Raw genomic sequence first — 25,825 nt, forward strand, 5'->3', positions numbered from 1 at the left:
TCAGTTTCTCCATCTGTATTATGGGTATGATGGTACCGATCAATCTCTCAAGATGGAATGTGAGGCTTAATGTATTAATGGTTATGAAGTGTTTTGAGGTCTTTGGTTGATATACCCTTCAACTGAAGGTTGCTTTTTCAGAACCCCAGTTAGCCAAAGTTCCTGGTAATCCAGAGTTTGGCTGTCTCCCTCCTTGGTTTGCTTGCTGGGCCAGCCCCGAACCCTGAACACCTTGCTAGATCTGCACCTTCAGGTCTGCGCTGTCTTTTCCCCTTTTGGCTGGTGGGGGAATAAGGATCAAGCTGTAAGAAACAGCAAAGGGTTTTGGCTATCAGAGATTGGACTGAAGGGGAAAGAGGCGCTGCTGTGCTCTAAGTGGTACATAAAGATGTCTTCTGCCTACTCTCTTGATTCACCAGCCTTCTGGGTTATGGCAGCCCTGAGATTTCTGCGTAATCCAGATTCGAGGCTCTCTGTGTTATTTTCCAATGGACTGTCGTAGTTCTCTGGGAATCGGCTCCTGCATGGTGTCTGGTACCAAGAGCTGCTGCTGCTCACACTTACCCCAGGGTCCAGGCCATGCTGCCTGTTCTGCTCCTTGGCACCCTCTGTAGGCAGATCGCAGAAGAGCTGGGGAGGGAGACATGAGTCAGAGAAAAGAAGGGCAGGACTCTGGGGTGTTGGAGCTGACATAATCTTTGCCCCGTGTGACTGGGCAGGCTTCTTTCCTTCCTCCACTGCTGCTAGGGTGACCAGATGTTCCGATTTTACAGGGACAGTCCCGATTTTGGGGGCTTTTTTTTTATATTGGCACCTATTACCCCCCCCACACACACACCCCCGTCCTGATTTTTTACACTTGCTGTCTGGTCGCCCGACTGCTGCTGGTCAGAATATGCAAGTGCTGGGAAGAACAGGCCAGCTAGCCCTGGGCACGGGGAATGGATACATGGCCACTGTCTGCCTCAGTGGCTGGATGTGGCCTGGGGCTGCCGATCCAAAGGCTCCTGAGCAGCAGTGGCTCATGGCAGGAGGGTCAATCCAGGCCCCAATATCTTCACTTTTGCCCTTCCCTCCCTCTCTCCGCCCCCCACCCCAATGCTCTGGAAATAGTGGAAATAGGGCTCCTCCTCCCTTTCCAAAGAGCTGACAAAATTCCAGAGCCCACCCTGCCACCCCCTAAAATGCACCTCGGAGGCCTCCCTGTCCGACCCATCCCTGCACCTCCACAAGCCGGACTGGGCCCCGTGCTTAGTGTCACTCGTTCCTGGCCATCTCACATTGCTCCATCCCGGCTGTCCCCTGGGCAGCGCCGGCCTGACGAGCTGCCCACGAGGAGGCCATGCGCTCTCGGACGCTGACGCTCTGTGTTTCCCCAGTGGTGCTACAAGAGGGAGTGTGTGCCCTTCGGGACGCGGCCAGAGGGAGTGGACGGTGCCTGGGGGGCCTGGTCCTCCTGGGGGGAGTGCAGCAGGACGTGCGGGGGAGGCGTATCGTCATCCATCCGCCACTGCGACAGCCCACGGTAGGTAAACTGCTCGCGCTGCCCAATGCAGCCCTTCGCCTTGGGGAGCACCCTGGATTCCTGCCCTGCCACCGCAGTTTGCGAGCAGCACAGGGCATCCTTGCCTTCACAGCACGACCCATCTCACTTCGCCCCCTCTCTCCCCTCTTGTTCTCTGTTGGAAGGCCGACCATTGGAGGGAAGTACTGCCTGGGCGAACGGAAACGCTACCGGTCGTGCAACACTGATGTAAGTAGCAAAGGTGCTCTCAGGGGGGTGGTGGACGGTGAGGCGGATATGGCTCTGCAATGGGATACGACTACAACCCAGGCCAAAGCAACTGGGGGAAGGGTTACATCGCACAGCAGGGAGATGGTCGTTCCTCTCTGCGTGGCTCGGGGGATGCCGGGTACCGTGCTGGCATCCACAGAAGCAGAAATACCCTGACAAGCTGGGGGCAGTGCAGAAAAGAGCCACAAGACGATCAGAGGGATTCAGTTGTGACTGAAGCTTGGAGTGATGTGGCTAAGTGAGGAGATGGTGCAGCAACAGCTTACACATACTGGCAGGGGTTCAGCACAGGGACAGGAAAGGAGCTATTTGGTGTGGTCGATGGAGTCAAGACCAAGGAACCATGGGGTGAAATTAACGAAGGAGAATTTGAGGCGAACTCTCTGACACTGAGATAATGCTGATGACTGTGGTGGAATAGCGGCTCCAAGCCCCAGTCAGGGATCATGACCCCACTATTCTAGGGACTGAAGACAAACATAACAAAAAGTCCCTGCCTCAAATCTTCCATTAAACCGCAGAGCAGTGTCCCAAGGGAAGGGGTGAAAGCCTTATAAGAGGCCAATGGAAAGTTAACGTAAAGCTAGACTAGAAGGCATCTGGTAGAGGACAATCCTGCATCTGTCCCAAGGACAGTGACTGAATGGCCTAGAACAGTGGTTGTCAACCAGGGGTGTGGGTCCCTCTGGGGGTGTGCAGAGGTCTTCCAGGGGGTCCATCAACTCATCTAGGTAGTTGCTTAGTTTTACAACAGGCTACATAAAAGGCACTAGCGAAGTCAGTACAAACTAAAATGTCAGACAATGACGTGTTTATACTGCTCTAGATACTATCCACTGAAATGTAAGTACAATATTTACATGCCAGTCGATTTATTTTATAATTATAGGGTAGCAATGAGAAAATCAGCCATTTTTCAGTACTAGTGTGCTGTGACACTTGTGTGTATCTTTATATCTGATTGTGGGAGCGAATAGTTTTTAAGTGAGGTGAAACTTGGAGGTACACAAGACAAATCAGGCTCCTGTCTGGAAAGGTTGAGAGCCACTGAATAGAGCCTTTGCCATCTCTTAACGTCTATGATTCTGGAATTTCATTGCTGCCAGCTCTCAGATCACAGTCTGTATCTGTGCAATTCTCCAACCATTGTGACTTTTATATTCGTTTGCAGGCTGCTAGTGACATTGATGGCATTAGTCCGGTGGCTCTCTAACCTTTTATATTGGTGACCCCTTTCACGACGCAAGCCTCTGAGTGTGAGCCCCCCTTATAAATTAAAACCCCATTTTTATTTTTAACGTTATTTGAAATGCTAAATTTATGACCCTGTTTTTTAAAATGAATGTACCTTTTCTTGCCACTTTTAAATTAAGACTAAAACACGTTTGTATTGAATTATTGTTATAAGCATTAAAGTTTGTTTTTTGTAATGATGATTGTTTAATACTGGGGGGGCGCGAAGAAACTTTGCCAGTCTCACTTTTCACAGCAGACTTAGCACTCCACTGCCACCCTTACTTCTGCGCTGCTGCTGGCAACAGCGCTGCCTTCAGAGCTGGGTGGCCCGTGATCGCCACCTAATAACCTTGCAATGCCGAGGGGCCACGACCCCCAGTTTGAGAACCTCCCCCTTAGTCATTGAGAGCCTTCCCATTGCTTTCAGTTGGCTACGTATCAGGCCCCTAACATGATTCACAAATGATTCCACAGGGCTGGAGCACCCACGGGGAAAAATTAGCGGGTGCTCCGCACCCACGGGCAGCCAAGCTCCACCCGCCCCCTCCTCCTCCTTCCCTGTGCACGCCACATCCTTGCTCCTCCCCGGCCCTCCCAGCGCTTCCCGCCCACTGCCTAACAGCTGTTTGGTGGCGCTTAGGACTTTCCATGAAGGAGGGGGAAGAGTGGGAACACAGCGTGCTCAGGGGAGGAGGCAGGGCGGGGCGGGGACTTGGGGGAAGGGAGTGGAATGGGGACAGGGCCAGAGTTGGGCAGGGGTTGAGCACCCACTGGGCAGAGGAGAAGTCGGTGCCTATGCTGGTTGGGATCCAATGGCAGGTGCCATTGGCCTTCATGCTACCCCTGGGTTTAGAAAGAAGATGCCCCTCCCATGCTATAGCACTCTACAGTTGGCCAGGGACATCACTGGCAGGGGTTATTGGCTTTCTCCTTGACGTGCCAAGCACTGGCCATTGTTGGAAGCAAGATGCCCATTTGAAAGGACCATGGGTCTGCTTTGATACGGCAGTTCCTCCTTGTAGGTCTTATGCATGGTCAACCTGGCTCTCCACTAGGCTCTAGGGAAGCCACTAATCTCACTTGGATCTGTGTCCCGCAGGACTGCCCTCCAGGTTCCCATGACTTCCGAGAGCTGCAGTGCGCCGAGTTCGACAACATCCCCTTCCGAGGGAAATACTACACCTGGAAGACGTACCGAGGAGGTGAGTGGCACAGGACTTGTTCGGCAATGGTCCTCTTGCTGCTTCACCAGCACATCTCTGGGCCTCGAGAGCTCTGGCAGCCGGAGTTGGAGCAGAGTCTTATTAATAGGAGCTCACCCACACCTTCTGCAGGGATCTGCAAACTCATCAAATTTGCAGATTCGCACATTTCGTCAAATCTGTCTTTCCAGGGGTCCCCCGTTCCTGTGGCATCCCAGTCCCTTTTTAAAAGCTGTCTGCATCCACATTTAGAGTGACTCTTGCCTGACAAGTGGAAACACACTTCGCTGATGGAAGTATCGTTCTCCTCCAGAAACTGGCATGATGACACTACCTAGCAGTTCTCCTGCTCTTGTTCGTGTTACTCTATGCAGCTGCTTTTTAAATTCCTAGCTATGCAGACAAAAATCCAAAAGGATAGGGGCTGTTTAGTTTATTTCTTTGGATCCGATTGTTCCTTAATCTCTGAGTGGTATAAACAAGAAGACCAGAGACATAAAACCAGGAGTTGCATAGTGACTGCTCACTTTAGTTCACTACCCAGCCTCTGGCCGTGGCCAACACTTGATGGGCATAGAGGGAAAGGGAAATCCTCCCATAATTAGGGCTAGATGGACAATTGGTGCCGGGGCGGGGGAGGCAGGGTATTTTTGAGTCAAATGAAATGAGTTTTTCAGTGTTTCTTGTCAGAATGTAAAGCCAGACCAATTTTGTTTGGGGTCGAATGAAAAAACAAAACATTCCATTTATGGGTGCGTTTCTACCCTCTGGGGAGTTGTTTAGAGAAATTTAGCTTAATTTCCAAATGAGATGTTGTTCCTCAATGAAAAGTTGACCCATTTTATTTTGAAAAATATTGAAACGGTTGGACTTCTTCAGAATTCCACCTACCCACCCCTTGGGTTTTTTTCTGGCCTAAATTATTCGACCGAAATTGGTGGACCATTTCGGTTGACCTGAAGTTGTAATTTTCAGCAAATAAACTATTCACTGGGAAATGTTTGCCCAGCTCTTCCCATAATGCACTAGGCTCACTCACACGCACAGATTTCACGTTTCACCACCTGGCATTTTAGACTGTGTCCAGCCCAACTAGGGAAGAGAGCGGAGTCTACCCTCTGAGATAGCTGGTGGCTAGCAGTGCCCCCCTCGTCTCTTCAGTCAGTTCTAACGGGTCTTGTAGAAGTGACTGGCTAAAAGGGAGGAGGTAGGGGGAGATCTGTGTGGCAGAAATCTTTTAATAACGAGAAAGAACAGTGCGTCTCCTTCATGTACTTAATGAACCTGACTGGGGAACTCCTTTGCAGCTGTGTAAATAAGCTTACCTCCCCGGGGGGACCCTGCATCAGGAACAGATGTGCTGTGGCTGCAGGGAATGGATCAATAAAAATGTAATAAAATGGCAAAGCAATAAGTCAGACAACGCCCCCGAGGGATTTCACAGTGGAAAATGCAGTTGAAATACTTGCTTGGACCTCTTGCTCCGTCCCAGCTGAGAGATAGGCGTGGCCTAGTGTCTGACTACGGGGCTTGGTGCAGTGAACTATTGGCTGGTTGCATTCCAGTCTACCTCTGACTCTGATTTCTTCTGTGACCTTGAGTAAGGTGCTGCCCCACTCCTTGCCTCAGTTTCCCCATCTGAAAAATAAGACGATAAAACTCCTCTTCCTCTGAGGAGGACACGAGACATCATAAGTTAATGTCTGCAAAGCACTGGGGAGTTGTCGCTCTTTAAAAACATCCTGGTTTTGCTTTTGGCTGTGATGATAACTAATAATAACAATACTTTGCTCTTATGCACCCTGTTCATGCACAAACCTGAAAGCTCTTTGCAAAGACAAGTCAGTATCATTAGCTCCATTGCACAGATGGGGAAAGCAAGGCACGCAGAAGGGAAGCGATTTGCCTATGGTCATGCCAGCAGAGGTGGGAATACAACCTAGGTACCCCAAATCCGAACCTACTGTCCCAGCTACTGGCTAGATATTACCAAGGTATTCCATCTACCTTGGGAATAGCCAGGCAGTACTGTGTACATTGTGATAACGCTGTCTAGTTTACAATGACAGAGAGCATGTTGAATGGTGATTGTTGTCAGTATTATTAGAGGACACTCCCGACCACCAAAGTGCAAGAAAGGGAAACTGAGGACTGAGAGGCAAATGCTGACTGGGCCCCGTATGAAGGCCCCAGAGTTCAGTGGGGACGGTGGCGCTAGCCGGACTATCGCAACTTGCTTTGCGCATGAGAATACCAGTGGCTGGTTTGAGGTGACCCTGCCAGCAATGGTGCCTGGCCGGCCAACTCCCCAGGGATCAGGGTAGCTCAGAGGGAGTGATGCTGGGTGTCCTTTGGGAGTGGGAGCAAGTCTGCTGAAGACCATGGTGCGACCCCAGAGGGGAGCCTGCTACGTGTCTGTCTGGAGAAGGAAGAGGTTGTCTCAGGCAATCCCATCTGCCATGTTGTTGTTTTGAGCGAATAAGAGGCAGAATCAACATTCCCAGATATAGGAGGCCGAGTGGCCTGTCCAGGTGCCTCCATTTGCGTCTGATATTTTTCCCTCAGAGCTTCCAAGGATCCGTCAGGGATTATGCTCTTCTCTCTCTCCTTTTCTGCCGCCCAGCTGGTCTGGGGTGTGCTCCCTCCTGTCTGGCTGCTGGACAGGAGAGGGATTTGGTCCCCTTCTCTCTCCCAGGCATCAGTTCCACCCTTGGGACATACTCTGCTCCGTCCTGGAGTCTCTTCTGAGTTCCCATAGTTCTCTCTGCTCGTTCAGCTGGTGCCATCTTGGGATAGACCCTCTGGGAGCTGCTGCCTCACCCTGCAGGGAAATCTGGTACCCAGCACCTGGTAAAGCCAGCTCCAAGTGCCTCTGGCTCCTTGTTCCCCCTTCCACTAGCTCCTTCAGATAGGCTCCTGTCTGAGGTAACCAGCTTCGGCTCCCAGATCTTGGCCGGCTCCCCCAGCAAGGGTCATCAAGATGTCCCGCGTGTGATTGCACCGGGATGCCACCTTTTTGCCAACATGGCTGCCATTGCGTGGGACAGGGAGGGAGGGAGGCCCTGTGCTGGGCAAGATCCTGCCTAGGGCCAACCCTTGTCTTTATTAGCAAGGTTTAAAGGCACAGAGCATCCCTGTGGCTCAGGTGGGGGAGGGAGCCGGTTCCCAGGGAGGGTAGGAGCAGTCAGCTGGAAGCCTGGCGCCAGCTGCCGGGTCACTGGCGAATTGAGGTTGGGTGTTGCATGGGGCCGGTATGGCGTGTTTTCCTGGTGGTGATTTATAACGGTCCTGGAACCCAGACCCTGGGAGTGCAGGATACACAGACCCAGCGAGAAGCACTGAGCTCAGCCTGTCCGAGTTTAACAGTCAGCAGATACCTCTTGGAATGTGGCTTTAATTGTTTGTTTATTTTGTTTTATTCACTTAGTTATTCATTTGGCTCTTGGCAAATGTCAGAGCCAAGGGAGTGGGGAGCAGCTCATGGGGTCGGGGTGGGGAAGCGGGGTCTGCTGAAAACAGGAGAGATTGCTCATCATAAGCTATTATGCACTTTAATTCCTTCCTGGGGGAGGTAAGGGGGGGACGGGAACAAAACACGTCCTCTGCGGCAAAGCATGGTGGGTAAATGCAAGCACCCATGGCTGTTCTTTCTTATTGACTTTGGATGGACCGGACCAAAGTCGAAGAACACACATCTTGGTGTTCCTGATGAATGTTTTGTGGATCAGCCTAGTTTTCAAAATATGGAATTTTCACACCATTTACCCATGATCCTTTGTTGCTCAGGAGCTTCTGTCCCATCAGTCTTTTTGGTTTCCCAGCTGCCTATGAGCTGGTGCAGAATAACACCTAGAAAGCCAACAAACCAGCATGGTTCTGCCCTGAAAAAGGAGTGGGGGAAAGTGGCCCCTTCTTACACAGCAAACCCACCCCTTGGGTATATTCAGAGCCAGGGCTGCTCAGCACAAAGAAACTTTCAACCCTATTCGCCCTGCAGAGCCAACTCGGCTGGGAGAGAGTGAGCTGGATTCTCTCCTGGCTCAGCATGGCCAACACAAGTGGTTACCTCCATTCGAGATGCAGGGCCAAATTCTGATCTCACTTAACCCCAAGCAATTGCAATGAAGTCGAAAGGTTGCCTAGTAAGAGAGGGCCAAATTTGAAGACAATAGGGTAACAAAAGATCTGCCATCCTTGGGCCTGATTCTTCTCTTGTTTATACACTTTTACTCCCGTGTAACCCTATTAACTTCAGTGGAACTACAACTGGTTTACGCTGCTGTGGGAGGGAGCAGAATCAGGCCCTTTGTTTGTATGTTGCATCCCCTGGCCTCTTTCATCTTTTAGGTTTGGATGCCCTTTGGCACAGGGACTGATTCTCTGGGTTTGGAAAGGGCCTAGCACTTTTCTCTAAATTAATACATAGTAATAATTAAGGAAGGCAGGATTCAGGCTAGTAGACCTTTATTCCTGGCCAGGATGTATGAGAAGTGAAGAGTCCCGCTTGAATCTCAGAGCCCAGTTGAATTTGTAGTGTTGGTAGGTAAAAAACAACAACCAATAACCCATATCATACAGTTGACGGCCAGAAGGACCCATTAGATCCGACTTCCTGTATACCACAAGCCATTAATTTTCATCCCTGTATTAAACCCAAAGGCCTTAGTTAAACTAAGCTATTTCAGTCCTCAGGTGACTGGAGTCTATGCCACAGGCAGAGAGCAGGAGAAATCAAAGAGCCATCAGTGCCCACTGACTTTGAAATGGCAAGGAACTGATTAGATGAAATGCACCCAGATGATCCCAGCAGGTGAACCACACGGCACAGAAAGGCGACCCCCCCAACCACCACCCCATTCTCATAAACTGAGCAATCTTAGCATGGAGCCTGATCCCATTGTGCCATTTTCCAGAGTCACCTTTCAGAGCAGGGCCACTTTGCAAGGCCCCAGATGAATCCCGCAGTCAGTGGCTTCTCAGACAAGCGCAGGCCACGTGACGTGGCCGTGCCGCTCGCAGTGAGCAGCGGCGTTACTCCTGGTAGACATGGCAGTGTCCCTCTTCTCAGGGCATGGTCACTTCAGCTGGAGTCAGAGCCAGGGCCAGGTTTTCAAAAGAGCCCATCACCCAGCACTGACCCCTGCGAACAATTCCCCCTCCCTGTCCCTTCCACTGAGAACAATGGGAGCTGCCAGATACTGAATGCTTCTGAAAATCTGGCCCTCAGCTTCCACATGGGGGAAGCCCAAAGCATGCCCCGATCCCTAAAGGAGCATCACAGGACCCTACAGTATGACCAGCCCCTGCCCCTGCAGTCAGGAGAAAGCTGATCATCAGCAAAACTTCCCTGCTGGTCAATGCAGCCCACGAGCCATTTCGATTGATCCAGCCAGAAAGATGCAAGTGCAAACAAATATGGCAGGTAATACAGTGAAGTGCCTTTAGTTGGGGATGAGCTGGATCCAAACCCCCTTGAAGGTGGGGAGAATTCAGGACTGGGTTTGAATTTTGCTGTTCGCAAGCCAGTTAGATTCCCAGCAAGCTGTCAGCGAGGCCCCTGGGGTCACCGATTTGGTCTCTGTCTGTTCTCCCACTGAGCATGTTCGCAAAGGCCCCCCCAGAATGGACTTTAAGAATGTGGAACTGGGCCACTCCACCCCCCCACACACACTCACACACACACACCAGGGGCAGAAGTCACTCCTCCATTCCTTACTGAATGGCCTGGGAGCCCTGCTGAGCCAGCTCAGCTACTCCACAGCATCCAGTGCTGAAGGAAAGAGAAACCGCAGCATCGGAAACCCCGGAGAGCAGCAGCGACAAGTCGCAGCCACTCGGGTTCCCCTGCCCCCATCCCTGGGCAGTACCTGCTTTTACACACAGGGTGGTGAAAGCCGCCTCTCTGAAGAGTGCTGGTGAAAGCCACGGCCAGCCACCAGCGGGAGTCAGGCAGGTCGGGACGAAGCACGGAAGACAGAGACGGCAAAGCGCTAATCGGCCCCGTGCAGTCCAGCCACTCCAGCCGCTTTGTTCCACGCGGCTATGCCCAGTCGGTTCTCAGTATCGCTGTTATTTCGTTAATTTGCATTGTCATCGGAGGATCTCCAAACCCTTTGCAAAGACTGAGAAAGCCCTATAGCGTCCCTGTGAGGTGTGTAAAGGATAGACAGAGATCCTTTGACCCCCCCATGGAAAGGCAGGGGGCGTGGAGTGAGCCAGCACGCCTCAGAATTGGGACAGGAAGTGAGGAGTGTCACAGGAGCCCAGGGAAGCAGTGGGTGCGAATCAGTTAAACAGAATGGGACAAATCTGGCACTGCCTGCCCTTGTGATCCCCTTGGAGTCTGAAGGCTAACTCTGCCCTTAGTGACTCCTGTCGCTGGTTCAACTGGTGTAAGTTAATGCAGAGTTTCATAGAATCATAGAATATCAGGGTTGGAAGGGACCTCAGGAGGTCATCTAGTCCAACCCCCTGCTTAAAGCAGGACCAATCCACAAGTTTTTGCCCCAGATCCCTAAATGGCCCCCTCAAGGATTGAACTCTGAACCCTGGGTTTAGCAGGCCAATGCTCAAACCACTGAGCTATCCCTCCCCCCCTTTGCCGCAGTGGCATGGCCCAGCACGTCAGCCAGGGGAGAATTTGGCCCATTGCAATAACCCAAGTTGGAATTTGGCCAGGACACCAGGATTAAGGCTCGCCAAGTACCATGAAATTCCATTTCACCTCTCAGCTGGATGATGGTATCTAGAGAGCAGCGCAGCACCCCCCAGAACCAGGCTGGGCCATTGCCGCCTACTTCCTAGCTGGCACCTCTTCTTGCATCGCTCAGTTGTTCCCCCCGCCAAATACAATTGTGGCTTGGCCCTGCTGTTTACGTGATTACAGCAGAATGTAGCCTGGCGGCAGCCCGCAAATTAACCATTGGGGATCAGTTCATTTGCACAGCAGCTCGCATGCTTTCTTTTCTTTAAATCTTCCCTCCACTGAGGAACCAAATACATGAACCACCACCAGAATCGGATCTGCCAATCCGAAGTAACTCCGCCACCGGGCTTTACACCGCTGCCGGGGAGATCCAAATCGGGTCCCAGCCGCAGAGCCGTTTCCCATTTAGCAGTGGCTTGTTTGTGCCCCGATGGACGGTGAGCTCTTCTGCCTTGTGTCTGCACGGCACGAACCGAAACCGGAGCTACCGATGCTGCAACACCATAAACAGTCATTGAGGGAGAAGGGACGAGTCTTTGTGCTCCGTGGCCCGTGCTGGGGCAGAGTGGTCTAGGAGGGACCATCCCTGTCTGAAGGGGGGCGATCAGGATGCCCGCGGCTAATGCCAATAGCAAGAAGGCTGCAACGAGCTCCCTGTTTTCTGGCTTAGAAAGGAGCCGAGCGGCTTTGCTTCGTGGCCTGTTTGTTTATTTCTCTTGGAGGCTGCGCCGGGATACCGGCCGGTGCTGCCACCGATTCGCAGGAGCGCAGCCTGCTTGCCATGAGCTTCCTTGGACAAATACAGCTTGGGAAGCCTTCGCCAAGTGGCGTGCTTAGGGGCTGATCCAAAGCTCGTTGGGGTCAGCGGAAAGACTCTCGGGGACCTCAGTGGGCTCTGGATGAGGCCCTGAGTGAGCGAGGCAGAGAACCGTGTGGGAGAAGGTTTCTCTCTCAATTTCCCTTGCACTTAAAACCTTTTTTTTTTTAAGAAAAGCTCTCCCAGCTGCAAGCCTTTCTCAAATCCCCCGCCAAACAGCTGGCCAGGGGAAGATGCCAATAAACCATCCTCTGTTCACAGGGCGATTTCTCAGACCCTGGGCCATCCTGAGCTTTGGCAGGGAGCAGGCTGTGGGAGGCCCCCCGAGATGTGCTTCCTCTCAATAGATCAGCTCTTTTGCCCCCCACCCCACCCCCCAACCCCTCCACACCGGAACCCAAGCCGTAGGGAACCGTAGGATGGCCCAGGGTGTGAGGCATAAAGGGGGATGCATCATAGCCACGGGGAGGCATCGTGGTCCCGTGGTGAAATGTTCTGTGTGTGACAATGGTTTCCAATTAAATCAGGGCCCCGTGTGCCAGGTGCCGCACAGACACAGAGTGAGAGACAGCCCCTGCCCCAAGGAGCTCACTGTCTAAACAGACAGGACAGGCCAAGGGCAGGAGCGGAGACAGATATAGGCAATGACTTGCCCACAATAGGTTAGCAGCAGAGCTGGGAATAGCACCCAGCTCTCTTGACTCCTAGTCCGCTGCCCTTATCTACAAGACAAACCTCTCGGGATGGCACAACTTGACACTAGCTGCTTGGTATTTGCATATAACCATGCAGGGTAGCTGGTACAAGCAGCCAGGGAAAGGGCATAGACACCCACTGTAGGAGCTTCTGTTCCATTTTATCCTGGATAATTCACCCCGGTGAGCAGATCTCCCATGCAGTAGCCCAAGCTGGCTTGCTCCCTTCTACTGGGGCATCTTGCCCATTGAGCTGGGCAAATGGGTTGTCAATTTGCCTAACCGGTTACAACCCAGTAGATCAAAATGAACGGTTTCCAGTTTTACTTTCCCCTCAGATAAAATTAATAAGCTAGGCACATTTAGCAGAAGGCCGGGAGGCCTGGGATTTTATAGTCACCTGAGCGGACTAGCCTGCTCGGCCAGATTGCCTGCCTGCTGGCTGGGCTCCCTTTGCACATAGCCACCGCCAAGACATGACACAGGATGCTGGTGTTCCATCGGCAGCTGAGCCTAAAGGGAGTTTACCCCTGATTGACCTGCTAGGAGCCAGACTCTGCTGGCCTCAGCTCGAGGACTCGCTCGCTCGCTTTTTCTAGTTGCTGATTTCCCTTGGAAAGAAGTTGAATTCTGAAGGATTTAAGCGAAAGAAAAAAACCACCCTCCTGGGCTGTAATGTGGAGAAGGCCAGGAGGAAACTCCAGAGCCTCCCCCAGAGCTGGATCCACACCTGCCAGCTTTTCCCTCTCGCTCCCGAGTTCTTACGCCCTGCACCGTTCCTGTAGGTGCTGCAACAAAGTCAGGGCACTTGAGGCAAAGGAAGAAATTTGGCCTTCACGCCACCAATCCCTGATCCCTTTTTTTTCCTCTTCGTTGTATTACATTTTTCATTCCCATTTTCCGTCTTGGCTGCTTTTTTGAGCCCGTGATGATTCCGCCGTGGGCCGGTTGCGGCTGTAGGTGTTTGGGCCGCTGAAGGCTGGGCATAGGACAGCGGCAATCAGAGAGTATTCTAGGAAAGAGCGAGAGGACCCCACAGCTGCTGAAATGGAGAAGGAGACAGGGAAGGGGGAGGAAGCAAGGCTGTGTCATGATTTAGCTGCTTTCCGGGGGGGTGGGGCGGGATAATGAGGTTCCAGCGGAGGAGAGGCTGCAAGGGCTGGGGTGGTTTTGTTTGGAAGTGAGAAGAGTAAGACAAGGGTATCAAATACATTCAGTAAAGGCCAGTCAAAGGTGCTCCTGTGGCCATGGTCTGGGCAGGCACTTAGCCCTTGAACTAGCCCAAATCACTAGACCCTATCCTCGTGGGAAGCCACCACCTGCTGGCACTAAAATACGTCGAGTAACAGCATGCAGACTTGTCTCGTACGGTAATGGCTCTCGGGGAAGGAACTCTCGGACACAGGAGCTTTGGGATGCTGTGGCCAAGAGAACTAAACTAGCGGCAGAGGCCCAGCTGTCTCAAGGGCTAGAGGGTGGGACACTGAGCCTCTGACCTTCCAGTCACAAGTTCAAATCCACCCAATGGTAGAGCCCACCTAAAGGCCTTGCCCAGCTGTCGGCTGCCTGGTGGCCTCTGTGAAATGAATTGGTGGCCTCAGTGGAGTGCCCAGCGGATGGGGGTCGGTGTGACAGAGTCGATCGCCACTCCTGGTGAGCTCAGACAGGAAGCTGAGGATTGAATGTGCTGTGGAGTCGCTCTCCTTTAAAAAGGATCCCCCAAGCCAGCGTCGAGGCACATCGTGGTGAGCCTGAAGGAGAAGCTTGTATGGCTCCTGCCCATGTTGTCCCTGGCCTGTGATTTGATTGTAGCACTGTCAGTCCAGCATCCTTCAAGGATAGAGGGGAGGTCAAAGGGAAAGAGTTTCGGTAGACGATAGTCCTTGGCTCTCAGAGAGTCCGGGATAATGCAACCCCCTTCACCAAGTGCCTAGCCCAGTCATCATTTTCAACGGCTTTGCCCGGAGCTAGCTAAACTCCCCTCTAACGGCCCCCCATGTAACTTCCCTCTTCCTTCCCCCTCCATCTGCTTTCACTGAACTTGCAGGCTCCCAGACAAGCAGCTGGGCTGCCTCTTCCCTCCATCTGCCCCTTTGATCTTCAGTAACGACTTGCAGATTTCAGTTGCTGGGGTTCTCACTCAGCTAGGTGGTTCTGAGCTACTGTCTCCTGAGCATCGCCGGTACCACAAGGAGGAAACTGCCTGTGTCCCAGCCCTGGGGGATGCCTCTCCGCCTGAGTCTCCTACATGTTGCTGACCTGCCTTAGGATACTGCAATACTGAGTGAACACTTCAAGCACTGGAAACTGGGCACATGCACAGGTCCAGTCGGGAGAGAGAGAGAGAGTGTGTGTGTTTTCTAGCCACTTTGAGCCTCTTCTTTTTGTCCCCAGACCCTAGGAATCTGCTTCTGCCATGAGTCTAGTCCCATAGGCAGCCTTCTTCCAAAACAGATCGGACCTGCTCGTCCCTCTCACTGATATCCCACTTCCTGCTAGGCTGCTTCAGATCACTCCTGGAGTCCGGATGAGCGCCTTGGCTCTGGGCCCTACCAGAGGAGTGAGGCCACTGGTCCAGCCAGTCCTGGGTTCTGCCAGTCCATCTGGTCTAACCTTGCCACTTGGCTCAGAATTTGTTCGCGGGATGAAAGTTCTTCTGCTGCAATTTCTTCCAGAACTGAATCTCAGGAAAAATCCCTCAGATCTCCTGCCGCTGCCCTGCTTAGTACCAGTGCTGCGGAAGAAGGTGCAGGTGAAATCATAATGCACCATAGTTGGTAGGAGACAGGGTACAGCCTTCCAGTCACCGGCAGATGCTCAGCTGCTCTCTGAAGGCTGAGACCTTGTCAAATGACACACGCTACAGTATCTGCTTCAGGCCCGGTACTGCTCCCTTCGCTGGCCCGTAGGAGCTTTGCCAGTGACTTCCATGAGAGCTAGGTTGGGCTATTCCTGGCTCTGCGTTTGACGGGCTGTGGGAGGTTGGGTAAGTCTCTGCACCTCCCACCCTTGGACTGTCTGCTCTGTTTAGCTTGCAGGCTCCTTGGGGCAGGGGCTGTCTCTCGCTGAGCGCCTGTACAGCACCTAGGGCGATGGGGCTCAGGCTCGGCTGGGGGCTCAGGGCGCTGCCGTAGTACAAACAGCAACGCAGTGGGGGTGCTCTTGTGTCACAGAGATGTGCACTCTGAAGGGAGGAGGGGCGAGTCCTGGCTCCCAGGGAGCTGGGGCTCAGTGCGGTATGAGCCCGGAGGAAGAAGACCCTGTCAGGCTGGAGGGCTGCACGGCTCTGAGTGGCTGCTCCCAGAAGGCGTGGGGGGGGGGCTGTCTCTGCTCCGAAGCCCCACAGGGTAGTTAGTGAGCAGGCCTGACGCTGCTCTGAACTTGCTGCCTGGCAGTGGGGCCTCCTGACCCCTCGGAGCAGCCTAGGCCAGGCACAGAGTGGAGGGCGTCAGGAGAGCAGGGGGAAGCTGGCTGGGTGGGGAAGCTCTATCACTAGGGTCTGACCAAATTCACGCACATGAAAAATGCGTCACGAACTGTGAAATCTGGTCTATTGTGTCCTTTTACCCTATACTATACAGACTTCACAGGGGAAACCAGCGTCTCTCAAATTGGGGGTCCGGACCCAACAGGGAGTTGCAAGGGGATCACAAGGTTATTTTGTGGGGGGGAGAGGGCGGTATTGCCACCCTGACTTCTGCGCTGCCTTCAGAGCTGGGCGGCCAGAGAGCAGCGGTGGTTTGCCGGGCGCCCAGCTCTGCAGGGAGCAGCGCAGAAGTCAGGGTGGCGAGACCGTACCAGGCCATCCTGACTTCTGCGGTGCTGCTGGCGGCAGATCTGCCTTCAGAGCGGGGATCCCAGCCAGCAGCCGCCGCTCTCCAGCCGCCCGGCTCTGAAGGCAGCAGCGCAGAAGGAAGGGTAGCAGTACCGCAGCCCCCTACAATAACCTTGCAACACCCCCCCCCCCCAACTCCCTTTTGGGTCAGGACCCCAACAATGACAACAGTGAAATTTCAGATTTAAATAGCTGAAATCGTGAAATTTACAATTTTAAAACCCCTATGACCACGACGTTGACCAAAATGGACCGTGAATTTGGGAGGGCCCTAGCCATTTCTCCTCTGGCCTTCGCTGTGCTGGAGTGGGTGGAACCGCCTCCGTTTCTCTTGCAGGGGGTGTGAAATCCTGTTCTCTCAACTGCCTGGCCGAGGGCTTCAACTTCTACACGGAGCGGGCAGCGGCCGTGGTGGACGGGACGCCCTGCCGGCAGGACTCCAATGACATCTGTGTCAATGGGGAGTGCAAGGTACTTGCCGAGGTCAGGGGGTGCTGGGGCGGGAGCTGGGATGAGGCGGGGGCTTCCCTGCAGGCACTCAGCCCCTCTCCTGTGCTCTGCGGGCCCTTCTCATGTGCCTTGGCTGTCGGTGGGGAGTTCAGCTGCCCCCTCACAGCACAGCAGTTAAAGAGCAGAGCCAGCTACTCTCCCACTTGCCTGGGGTCTCATGGACTCAGCTCTGCTGCTGACTCTTTGTGACCTGGAGCAAGTCAGCCCACCTCTCGTGCCTCAGTTTCCCCATCTGTGGAGTGTGGGCTATAGTCCTGGCGTGCCCTGTCTGGGAGTGCACTGTGGGTGCTTAGCATTACTGTGTGACAGGCTCAGGGCCTGAGGCTTCCCCCACGTGAGTGGGTGAGTGGGTGGCCATGAAGGTAGCTGTGCATTGCCCTGAGAAGAAGACAGATAAAGCCCTCAGAGCTCTGGAGAAGGTATGCGGGACCTGGCGGAGCCTGAGAGTCCCTCCCGGGTCTGAGAGGACATGGCTACATAAGCAGGAGTCTCTGGGAAGTTGGAGGTAGGCCCAGCCTGCCCCTTCCAGCTGCTGGGGCCTGTGCTGTGAAGGACCCCAGAGTGCGGTGGAAGCCCGGCAGGAATCAGCCTGTCACACAGGGGCTGCTAATTACAAGCACAGGGCGTCCCTTCCTTCCTCCCTTTGAAAATGTCGCCTTCCTCCTCGTCCTCCTCCCTCGGGGCAGCTGCACGTTCCGCCTCCAGCCGATGAGCGTTCAGCATCAGGGCCCGGAGACACGCTGGCCTGACCCTGCGCCTGCAGCGAGAGGTCCAGGACCCAGCAAGGGTGAAGGGCCCAGCCTGGCCGGAGGACAGAGGGACCATGGAGCCTCTCCTCATGAGATTTCCAGCCAGGTGCTGCAGAGCCAAGCCCTCCAGATATCAGGGACAGCTTTGGCCGTTGCCAGAGAGATCTGGGGCATTTCCTTCACGAAGTGGCAGGGCTGTGCAAGGGAAAAGGGGGCACCCCTCATACCCAAATGGCCTGGCATGGAGAGGGAGCTCCCGAAGCTCCATGTGCCAGGAGCCTCCAAGCAGATTGTGGAGAGGACGCGCTGAATCCTCCCCCCGGTAAGGCATCCCACACACACATGCTCAGCCCTTCACCCAGGGCACTCGGGGTGCGGATGGGGAGAGGCGGATTTCGTCCTTGGGCCCCATGCTCACACCCCTTTCTCTTGCCAGCCCCCAGGAGTGGCAGAAAGACAGGGGAGCCGTGCTGAGCCCCCACAGCTGGGAGGGGTAGGGGGCAGGAGTAAAAGGGAGGCAAAGGGGATGTCTGAACCCCCCCACGTGACACCAGAATGGCCATCTGGAGGTCTGGTCAGTTGGAGGCCAGCACTCCCTGCAGGCGCATAATCCCCCCTGCTCTGTCCCTCCAGCACGTGGGCTGTGACCGCGTCCTTGGCTCTGACTTGAAGGAGGACAAGTGCCGCGTGTGTGGGGGAGACGGGAGTACCTGCGAGACCATCGAAGGCATTTTCAACCAGTCCCTGCCCGAGGGGGGTAAGGAGCGTCCGGCCCAGCTGGGACACAACAAGGCTTGATTTACCCACCCCTCGTTTCCTTCTGGTTCAATGCCTTTATCTCAGGAGATGGGGGGGTCGGATACACCCATGAGCTCCCTGGGGTGGGGTTGAGGGGGTCGGGTACGCCTGTGGGCTCCCCGGGGTGGGGGATGTCGGGTACACCCGTGGGCTCCCAGGGATATGGGGGTCAGATACAGCCATTGGGTCCCCGGGGTGGGGTGGGGGTCATCAGATACACCCATGGGCTCCCCGAGGTGGGGGTTGGATATGCCCATGGGCTCCCTGCCCTGGGGTGCCGATATGCCTCTGGGCTATTCTGGGGTCCTTGACTTGATTTCCCTGCGCTGGGCTCAGGTGGTCTCCTCCTACCCAGGCAATCCCACACAGTCTCTCCAATCCCAGCATGGCTTAGTTGCCCTGCTAACCCCACGCCCTGGGGTTGTCTTCCAGGTTACAGGGAGGTGATCTGGATCCCCAAGGGCTCGGTGCACATTGATATCCGGGAGCTGAACCTCTCTCTCAACTATCTGGGTGAGAAAACAGCAGGGTCTGCAGCTCAGGGGTGACGCTGGGGGTCAGGGAGAGTCACGATGGAGAGCCAATGAAATCCCAGTCAGACGCCTGTTCAGTGCCAAGGCACCCTTCTCTGTGGTTGCTGTGTGGACAAGACCTGCCTGGCAGATCTCCTCTGGAGGGGGAGCTGGGAGGGTTTTAGGTGCCAGCCTGAGGGAACAGTTGGGTGAAGTATTCTCAACACTCGGTAGCTAACCACTGAGAAAAGCTTTTCCCCCTCCCCAGGGGTGGCATCTGCTGGCAAAGCCTGGTGCCTGGTGAGGTTTGCAAAGCATGATGGGGGAGCTGTTTCGGGGCCGGTGGTGTGTTTGTGTGTGGTGTAGATGCCCCCTATCTCGCTGCAGCTCCACCTCTGGTCAGCAATGTAACCCCACACAAACCCCACGCCCCGGCTCCTTGGCACTTCCCTTGGAGCCAGCATGTTCGACTGGGGGTTCAAAATGAGACCGTCTCGCGTTTTGCTCAGGCTCGGCTTTCCAGCCAGACTCTGGCCTGTTGATTTTCTCAAGCGATCGGCAGCCATTACAGCGAGGGGAGAGGAAGGGAGGGGAATGTAAACATCCCCTGGCAGGTCACCTGCCAGGTGAGCTTGAACCATGGCAGATTCCAGAGCCTGCACTGAGGTCCCATGGGAGGGAGCTCCCTTAAGCTGGGGTTTCCCTGCAGTTCTGGGGGGAGCAGCATTTGCCAACAGGGCCCGCGCTGGTGCCGGACCGGGTAAAGGACCCCTCGGGCCGGCTCCCTTGTGCCGGTTCCAGGGGAGCAGCGTCCCGGAGCAGAGCCTGCCCTGGTGTCGGACAGACCGGGGCTCCCCTAGTCTTTCCAGTCCATCAGGAATGATTTACTGGTGCATACACGTCACCGGGGATGTTCCTGGCTAAGGTGCAGGCTGGGATTTTACGCCCTCCTCTAATGGGGCCTGCCTGGCTGGGACACTTGTGAGCCCATCATACCTGTGGAAAGGCACTACCCAAACCTGCCTCTGTCCCCGGAGTAACAGCCAGCATCTCTCCCTGCGGCCAGCACAGGACCGTGGAGTCCCCTGCAGCTGCAATGCCTGTCCGGGCAGTGCTCGTGCGATTTCCAGCCTGGAGGGGAACGAGTCTCCCCCGCATTTCTCACCAACGCGGGACCATCCACCCTGCCCCAGAGCATCATGGGAAAGAGCACATTAACATCAACAACAGTGCAACCATTACAAACTTACCCGTGAACCTTCGTGTAACACACGGGCTGAGTGTGGGTGTGTGAGAGAGAGATCATGTCTCCCTTTAGTGACCGACTTCGGCGACTACAATAGCCAGCTGTAGTCCCGCCCACTCGCTCACCGCCCACGGGGTATTCCTTTAGCACAGGGTCTAGAAGCTGCATTTCGGGCCTGGAAGATCTCGAGTGGGGTCCCAGCTGTGCTGGGGTCTCTGCGTATAGCCTGTGGCCACTGTTTTACGCTGCCGGGGTATGAACTGCCATGTGCTAGTCTGGTGCCCTGGTTACCATCCCCGGTGCCACCAAGCTGGCTGGTTAAGCCCTGTCCCACTATGGCATCTTTAGTGTGGCTTGGACACAGACTGTGAATCCAGATACTGGGCTGCTAGTCCCAGCTCTGTCCCTGGCCTTGACCAAGTCACTTAATTTGCGTGCACCTCAGTGTCTCGATCTATAAAATGGGGACAATGGTACTTCCCCGGCTGTAACAGTGGATGAAGAGCAATGGCTGGAAAGCACTGGATGGCAGGCTAAGCATTGTTATGGTGTCACGGGGGGTGGAGGAAATCCCAGTGCCCTGATACTATGGTGTGGGGTGTATTAGAAGCCATGCCCCGTGATTCCCATGGCAGACCTGCTTTCAAAGAGACTCCATAGCCTCCTAGCTTTACCCATTAACTTGGTTGCGGGAGGCAGTGCAGGCTGGGAAATAGCTGGCAGTCCCCTCCGCACTGAGGACCCTCGCCTCGCCTGTCCTTCCAGCGCTGAAAGGGGAGAACGACGAGTATTTCATCAACGGGAAGCTCTCCATCGACCCGCCCAGGCACTTTGATGTCGCCGGGACGACGTTCCACTACAGGAGATCTCAGGATGACCCCGAATCGCTGGAGGCCTTAGGACCTACCAATGCCACTCTCATTGTCATGGTTGGTAATGGCCCTTTCCGTCCCCCTGGCCCTGCCTGCCTGGCCACGGCTAACCCATCCCAATCGATTATCCCCATTCTTGACACATGCATCACAGTTAGCGCTAATCCGGGATACAGGGACACTGGCGTCATAGGGGCCAAATTCTTCTCAGATCCCTGCCCTGGAGCAGAGGGCCCATTACACCACAGAGCCAGGCTTTGGAAAGAAAGCGGGTTTTGGCTGCCCCGGATCCGTGGTCCCTCCTGATCACTGCTCTGCTGAGCACACTGGCTTCACGCCTCCATGCTGCCCCGCTGCACCGTGGCCAGAGTCGATGGATATCGACTCCTGGTGGTTTCAGAGCTGGGAAGGCAAGGGAAGCCCAGCAGACCTTGGAGAGACTGGTGGGGGTCCTGGGACACACCACGCGATGGGCCCACGCTCGGCTCTGGTGGCACGTTGGCCCCAGTGCACTGACAGCCCCTTTCTCCACAGGTTCTCGTGCGGGCAGAGCTGCCGGGGATTCAGTACAAATTCAACGCGCCCATCACCCGAGGCTCCTTGACCCAGTACTCCTGGCACTACACCCCATGGACCAAATGCTCAGCTATCTGTGCAGGGGGTGAGAGGTTTGACTGTACTTTGGCAGCGGTGTAGTATCTGCAACTCCCTTGACTCCCAGGCACAAGATGCCACGCATGGGGACTTGCTTTGGGAGCCATATTGGTCTAATGGGGCTCTCAGACCAGGACCTCACACTCAACCGCTTGCAACTCAGTGTCAGTCAACAAAGCTGCATGGACAACAGGTCTTGTCATATGTCCTGGACGTTGTTCTTTGGCTAGACCCCAAGAGTGGCTGATAAAGGTCACTGGGTTGAAATGATACACTTGAAATTCAAAGTCGTGTGTTAGGCTGGAGGTTGGACTAATGGTCCCCTCTGGCCTTTAAATCTCTGCATCTGTGAACTGGTCTGCCTCAGACAGATGCTTCCCAGAATCCTTTGGGCTGAAGCCGTGGTTTCTGTGGGGTGTCTGGCAGAACCTGGCTGCGAGGGGCTGAGCAAATATTCAGAAGAAGACAGAGGCACTTTCAAAACCAAGGCTGAGTGATCTTTCAACTTTGATGTTAGGGGCCTTGGTTTTGCACGGGGCAGCAGTCCTCAGCAAGGGGAGTGCAGGATAGACCCCCCTAATCCTCCTCAAAAAAGGGTTACAAGACTTTCAAAACCAGGTTGTTGTTTTTCTGGGTGCACGAACCCCTTGATCAAATGCCCTCAAATTTTCTCGACAAACTTTGCCCTGGGCCCTGACCCGACCTACCAGTTTTCAGCCCAACCTGTCAGGTGTTGTAGATTTTAGAGATGATGGAAAACTTGGCTTTAAATAGAAACTTAAGGGCATCCTTGTCTCTGGAGTGACAAGTGGTTGTGCCCCCCTGTAGTCCCAGAGTGAGCAGCTGGGTGGTGCATCCTAAACTCTGGAACCAGGCCAGAGCTATTTCTCTCTTCCCTTTCCCTTCCCCCCGGTCCCCCGCAGGCAGCCAAGTCCAGTCCGTCATATGCAAGAAACAGGCCGACAGCTCCACAGTCTTCAACCATTTCTGTAGCCCTGAAACCAAATTACCGGAGAAGGAGAGGCCATGCAACACTGAGCCATGTCCGCCCACGTGAGTGCGGTCACCGGTCTGGGAACGGTGTCTGCTGTTGGGGATCATGGGGCGGCTGGGCTGGGGAACTACTGGCGGGGTTCTCGGCTGGAGAAGCAGGGCTGGATCGAGGTGGAGAATGGAGGAAGTGCCTGCTCTCTCCCTGAATCAGCGAAGCAGGTTCTCCCGTCTTTTTTCTTCCCCCGAATCAGTTTCCCCCGTCTCTCTTCCCTCTGGGAGAAAGGATGATCCTTGTGGTTCCGTTCCAGACATGGCCCCAGGCTCCTGGGTGGAGTCAATCCAGCCTCTGGGGGTGATGATCATACTCGGCAAGGCACTAAAGCCGGTGTGGCACCACTGGGCTCCCCAGAGGAAAGGTGTCAGAGGATGGCAAGGGTGTGGTATTACGTTATCTTTCCGCTCTCTCACTAATAATAATATCCAGAGCTTTTCACGTCAAAGTGCTTCACAAAGGAGGACAATAGCACTGTCCCCATTTTACAGCGGGGGAAACTGAGGCACAGAGCGGCGGTGACTTGCCCAAGGTCAGTGGCAGAGCCAGGACTAGAACCCCAGTCCCTGTCCGGGGCCCTTATCCACTAGACTAGTGCAGGGGATGGGTTCATCGAGTGTGGGGGGTCTGCTGGCCAGAAGGTTCATCGGTAAAGCGGAATTTCTCCTAGAGTCATTGTACCCCCTCTCCCCACCATGTGCCCCTCTCCCCGCAATATTGGCACCTTCTCTGTGCATCTCCTTAGAAACATGCCCAGCCCCGCAAGTCGGTGTCATTGTCCCCGCTGTACGTGCAGAGATTAAATGACCGGTGCAAAGCCAGTCCGTGCGAGGCCGGGGAGGACTCGGGGTATGTGTACTCAGCCTGTGGGAGCCAGCCTCTTAGCCCAGAGGGTGCAGACAGCCTAAGGGTAGCAGGACTTGTATAAATAGCCGTGTAGCTTCAGGACCCGAGCTCTAGCCCGAGCCACAACCTCAAGGCACTGTCTACACAGCTGTTTTCAGAGGGCTAGCACGAGCCGAGCTAGCCAAGTCTGTCACCCCAGGCTCGGAGGCTCACTGCGCGGGCTGCGTAGATGTACTCTGGGGTTGCTGGCTCCTAGTGCTGGGCTCAGACAACGGCTGCCCAGGGTCAAGCTTTGCTCCTAGCTGCCAACACTTGTCTCTTTGCCCAGCTGGGTGATCGGGAACTGGTCCGAATGCAGCCGGAGCTGCAACGAGGGCGTCCGCACCCGCAGCGTCGTCTGCCGCAGGAAAATCGCTGCCACAGAGGAGAAAATCCTGGACGATGGCTCCTGTGCCCAACCCAGGCCCAAGATGCACGAGCCGTGCAACAATCAAACGTGCCCCCCAGAATGGGCTGCTCTGGACTGGTCAGAGGTAAGGCCCATCGCACAGGCTCTCAGAATCCCCTGGCTCCTTATAGCTTGGGCCCTGCTGTGCTCCATTCATTACGGCATTACGGCTCCATTCATTAAGGCTGTCCAGGGCCTACAGTGCCATTGAGGGAGGGGTACTGCCCCATACAGGGCACAGTCCTGCACTTACCAAGGAGATGGACTAGGTGGGACCTAACGAGGCTTTGCCACTGGGTGGGAACCTGGGTGACTTCACAGTGTCTGCCCCATGCTGAGCACTTGGGCTGCATCAGGTCCTAAGAACGGCCAGAGTGGGTCAGATCAATGGTCCATCTTGCCCAGTATCTTGTGTTCCAATAGTGGCCAATGCCAGGTGCGTCAGGGGAAATGAATGAAAGAGGGCAATTATTGAGTGATCCATCCCCTGTCATCCACTCCCAGCTTCTGGCAGTCAGAGGCTAGGGACACGCAGAGCCTGGAGTTACATCCCTGACCAGCTTGGCTAATAGTCATTGATGGACCTACCTAGTTCTTTTTTTGGACCCCGTTATAGTGTTGGCCTTTGCAACATTCCCTGGCAACAAGTTCCACAAGTTGACTGTGCATTGTGTGAAGAAATACTTCCGACTACCCCTCTGATTTGGTTCCTTTTGTTTGTTTTAAACCTGCTGCCTATTCATTTTATTGGGTGAGCCCTTAGTTCTTGTGTTATGAATAAGGCTACGTTTTAGACAAGGGTATTTTAGTAAAAGTCATGGACAGGTCACGGGCAGTAAACAAAAATTCACGGCCCGTGACCTGTCCATGACTTGTACTATATAACCCTGACTAAAACTTGGGCGGGAGCCGTGGGTGCTCTGGAGGGGTGCTCTGGGGGCACCGCTGGTGCTGGGAGAGGTGACCCAGGATCCCGCTGGGGGGAGCGGGCAGTGGCTCCCGCTGGTGCTGGGAGCGGGAGGGTTGGCCGGGCTGGCAGGGGCTCCCCACCCAATCCGCGTGTCCCTGCAGCTCGTAGGCAGCGCAGGGGCCAGGGGGCTCTGCTCGCTGCTCCCGCCACAAGCGCCAGCTGCGCAGCTCCCATTGGCTGGGAACTGCAGCCATTGGGAGCTGCAGGGGCGGGGCCTGCAGGCGCGGGCAGCACGGGGAGCCCCCTGGCCCCTCCACCTAGGAGGACCTGCAGGGCCATGCCAGTTGGAGCCGGGGAACCCCGAGGTAAGCGCCCCCTGCATCGCCCGACCCCTTGCCCTGAGCCCCCTCCCACACACCCAACTGCTGCTGCTGGCCCAGGAGCTGCCCGGCTCAGGCAGCCCCTGAGCCAGCACCGGCCGCTGCAGACGTGACGGAAAGTCACAAAATCCATGATGGACTCGCAGCCTTAGGTCTGATAAGGAGTAAATAACACTTCGCTATTCACTTTCTCCACCCCAGTCTTGATTTCATAGACCTCGAGCCTATCGCCCCCTTTAGTCGTCTCTCTTCAAAACTGAACTGTTCCAGTCTTTTTAATCTCTCCTCATACGGAAGCTGTTCCATGCCCTGGATCATTTTGGTTGTGCTTCTCGGTACCTTTTCCAGTTCTAAGTTTTGCCATCCTCTGAGCTGGGAGGGCCAAGCCTAGGGCTTCATTAGCTGACATGTCTAGTTAGTGTTACCACAAACTTCTGAGAGCTAAGGTAGCGCGGAGGGTCAGTACGTCCCTAGCCTCTGACCACAAGTGAAATGAGTTTGGCATCTCAGCCCAGAATGCTGAAGCAGCCAGGAGGGATAAAGCTTGCTGGCTTTGTGGCTTGTCTCAA

At 54.7% G+C, this 25,825-nt stretch overlaps 1 protein-coding gene across 1 annotated transcript in view; it reads left to right on the forward strand.

Annotated features, from left to right (window-relative positions):
- Window positions 1-25,825, forward strand: part of ADAMTS10 (ADAM metallopeptidase with thrombospondin type 1 motif 10) — a 101,758-nt gene that overhangs the window by 70,782 nt on the left and 5,151 nt on the right. The window contains exons 13-22 of the mRNA XM_048830912.2: window positions 1,380-1,525; window positions 1,690-1,753; window positions 4,131-4,233; window positions 16,624-16,757; window positions 18,179-18,302; window positions 18,776-18,856; window positions 20,867-21,030; window positions 21,508-21,634; window positions 22,551-22,680; window positions 23,847-24,051. Of these exons, the coding sequence (XP_048686869.2) occupies window positions 1,380-1,525; window positions 1,690-1,753; window positions 4,131-4,233; window positions 16,624-16,757; window positions 18,179-18,302; window positions 18,776-18,856; window positions 20,867-21,030; window positions 21,508-21,634; window positions 22,551-22,680; window positions 23,847-24,051 (1,278 nt within the window). The remainder of the gene's footprint in view (window positions 1-1,379; window positions 1,526-1,689; window positions 1,754-4,130; window positions 4,234-16,623; window positions 16,758-18,178; window positions 18,303-18,775; window positions 18,857-20,866; window positions 21,031-21,507; window positions 21,635-22,550; window positions 22,681-23,846; window positions 24,052-25,825) is intronic.

Source organism: Caretta caretta, chromosome 25 (assembly GCF_965140235.1).
Source record: "Caretta caretta isolate rCarCar2 chromosome 25, rCarCar1.hap1, whole genome shotgun sequence".
NCBI lineage: Eukaryota > Metazoa > Chordata > Testudines > Cheloniidae > Caretta > Caretta caretta.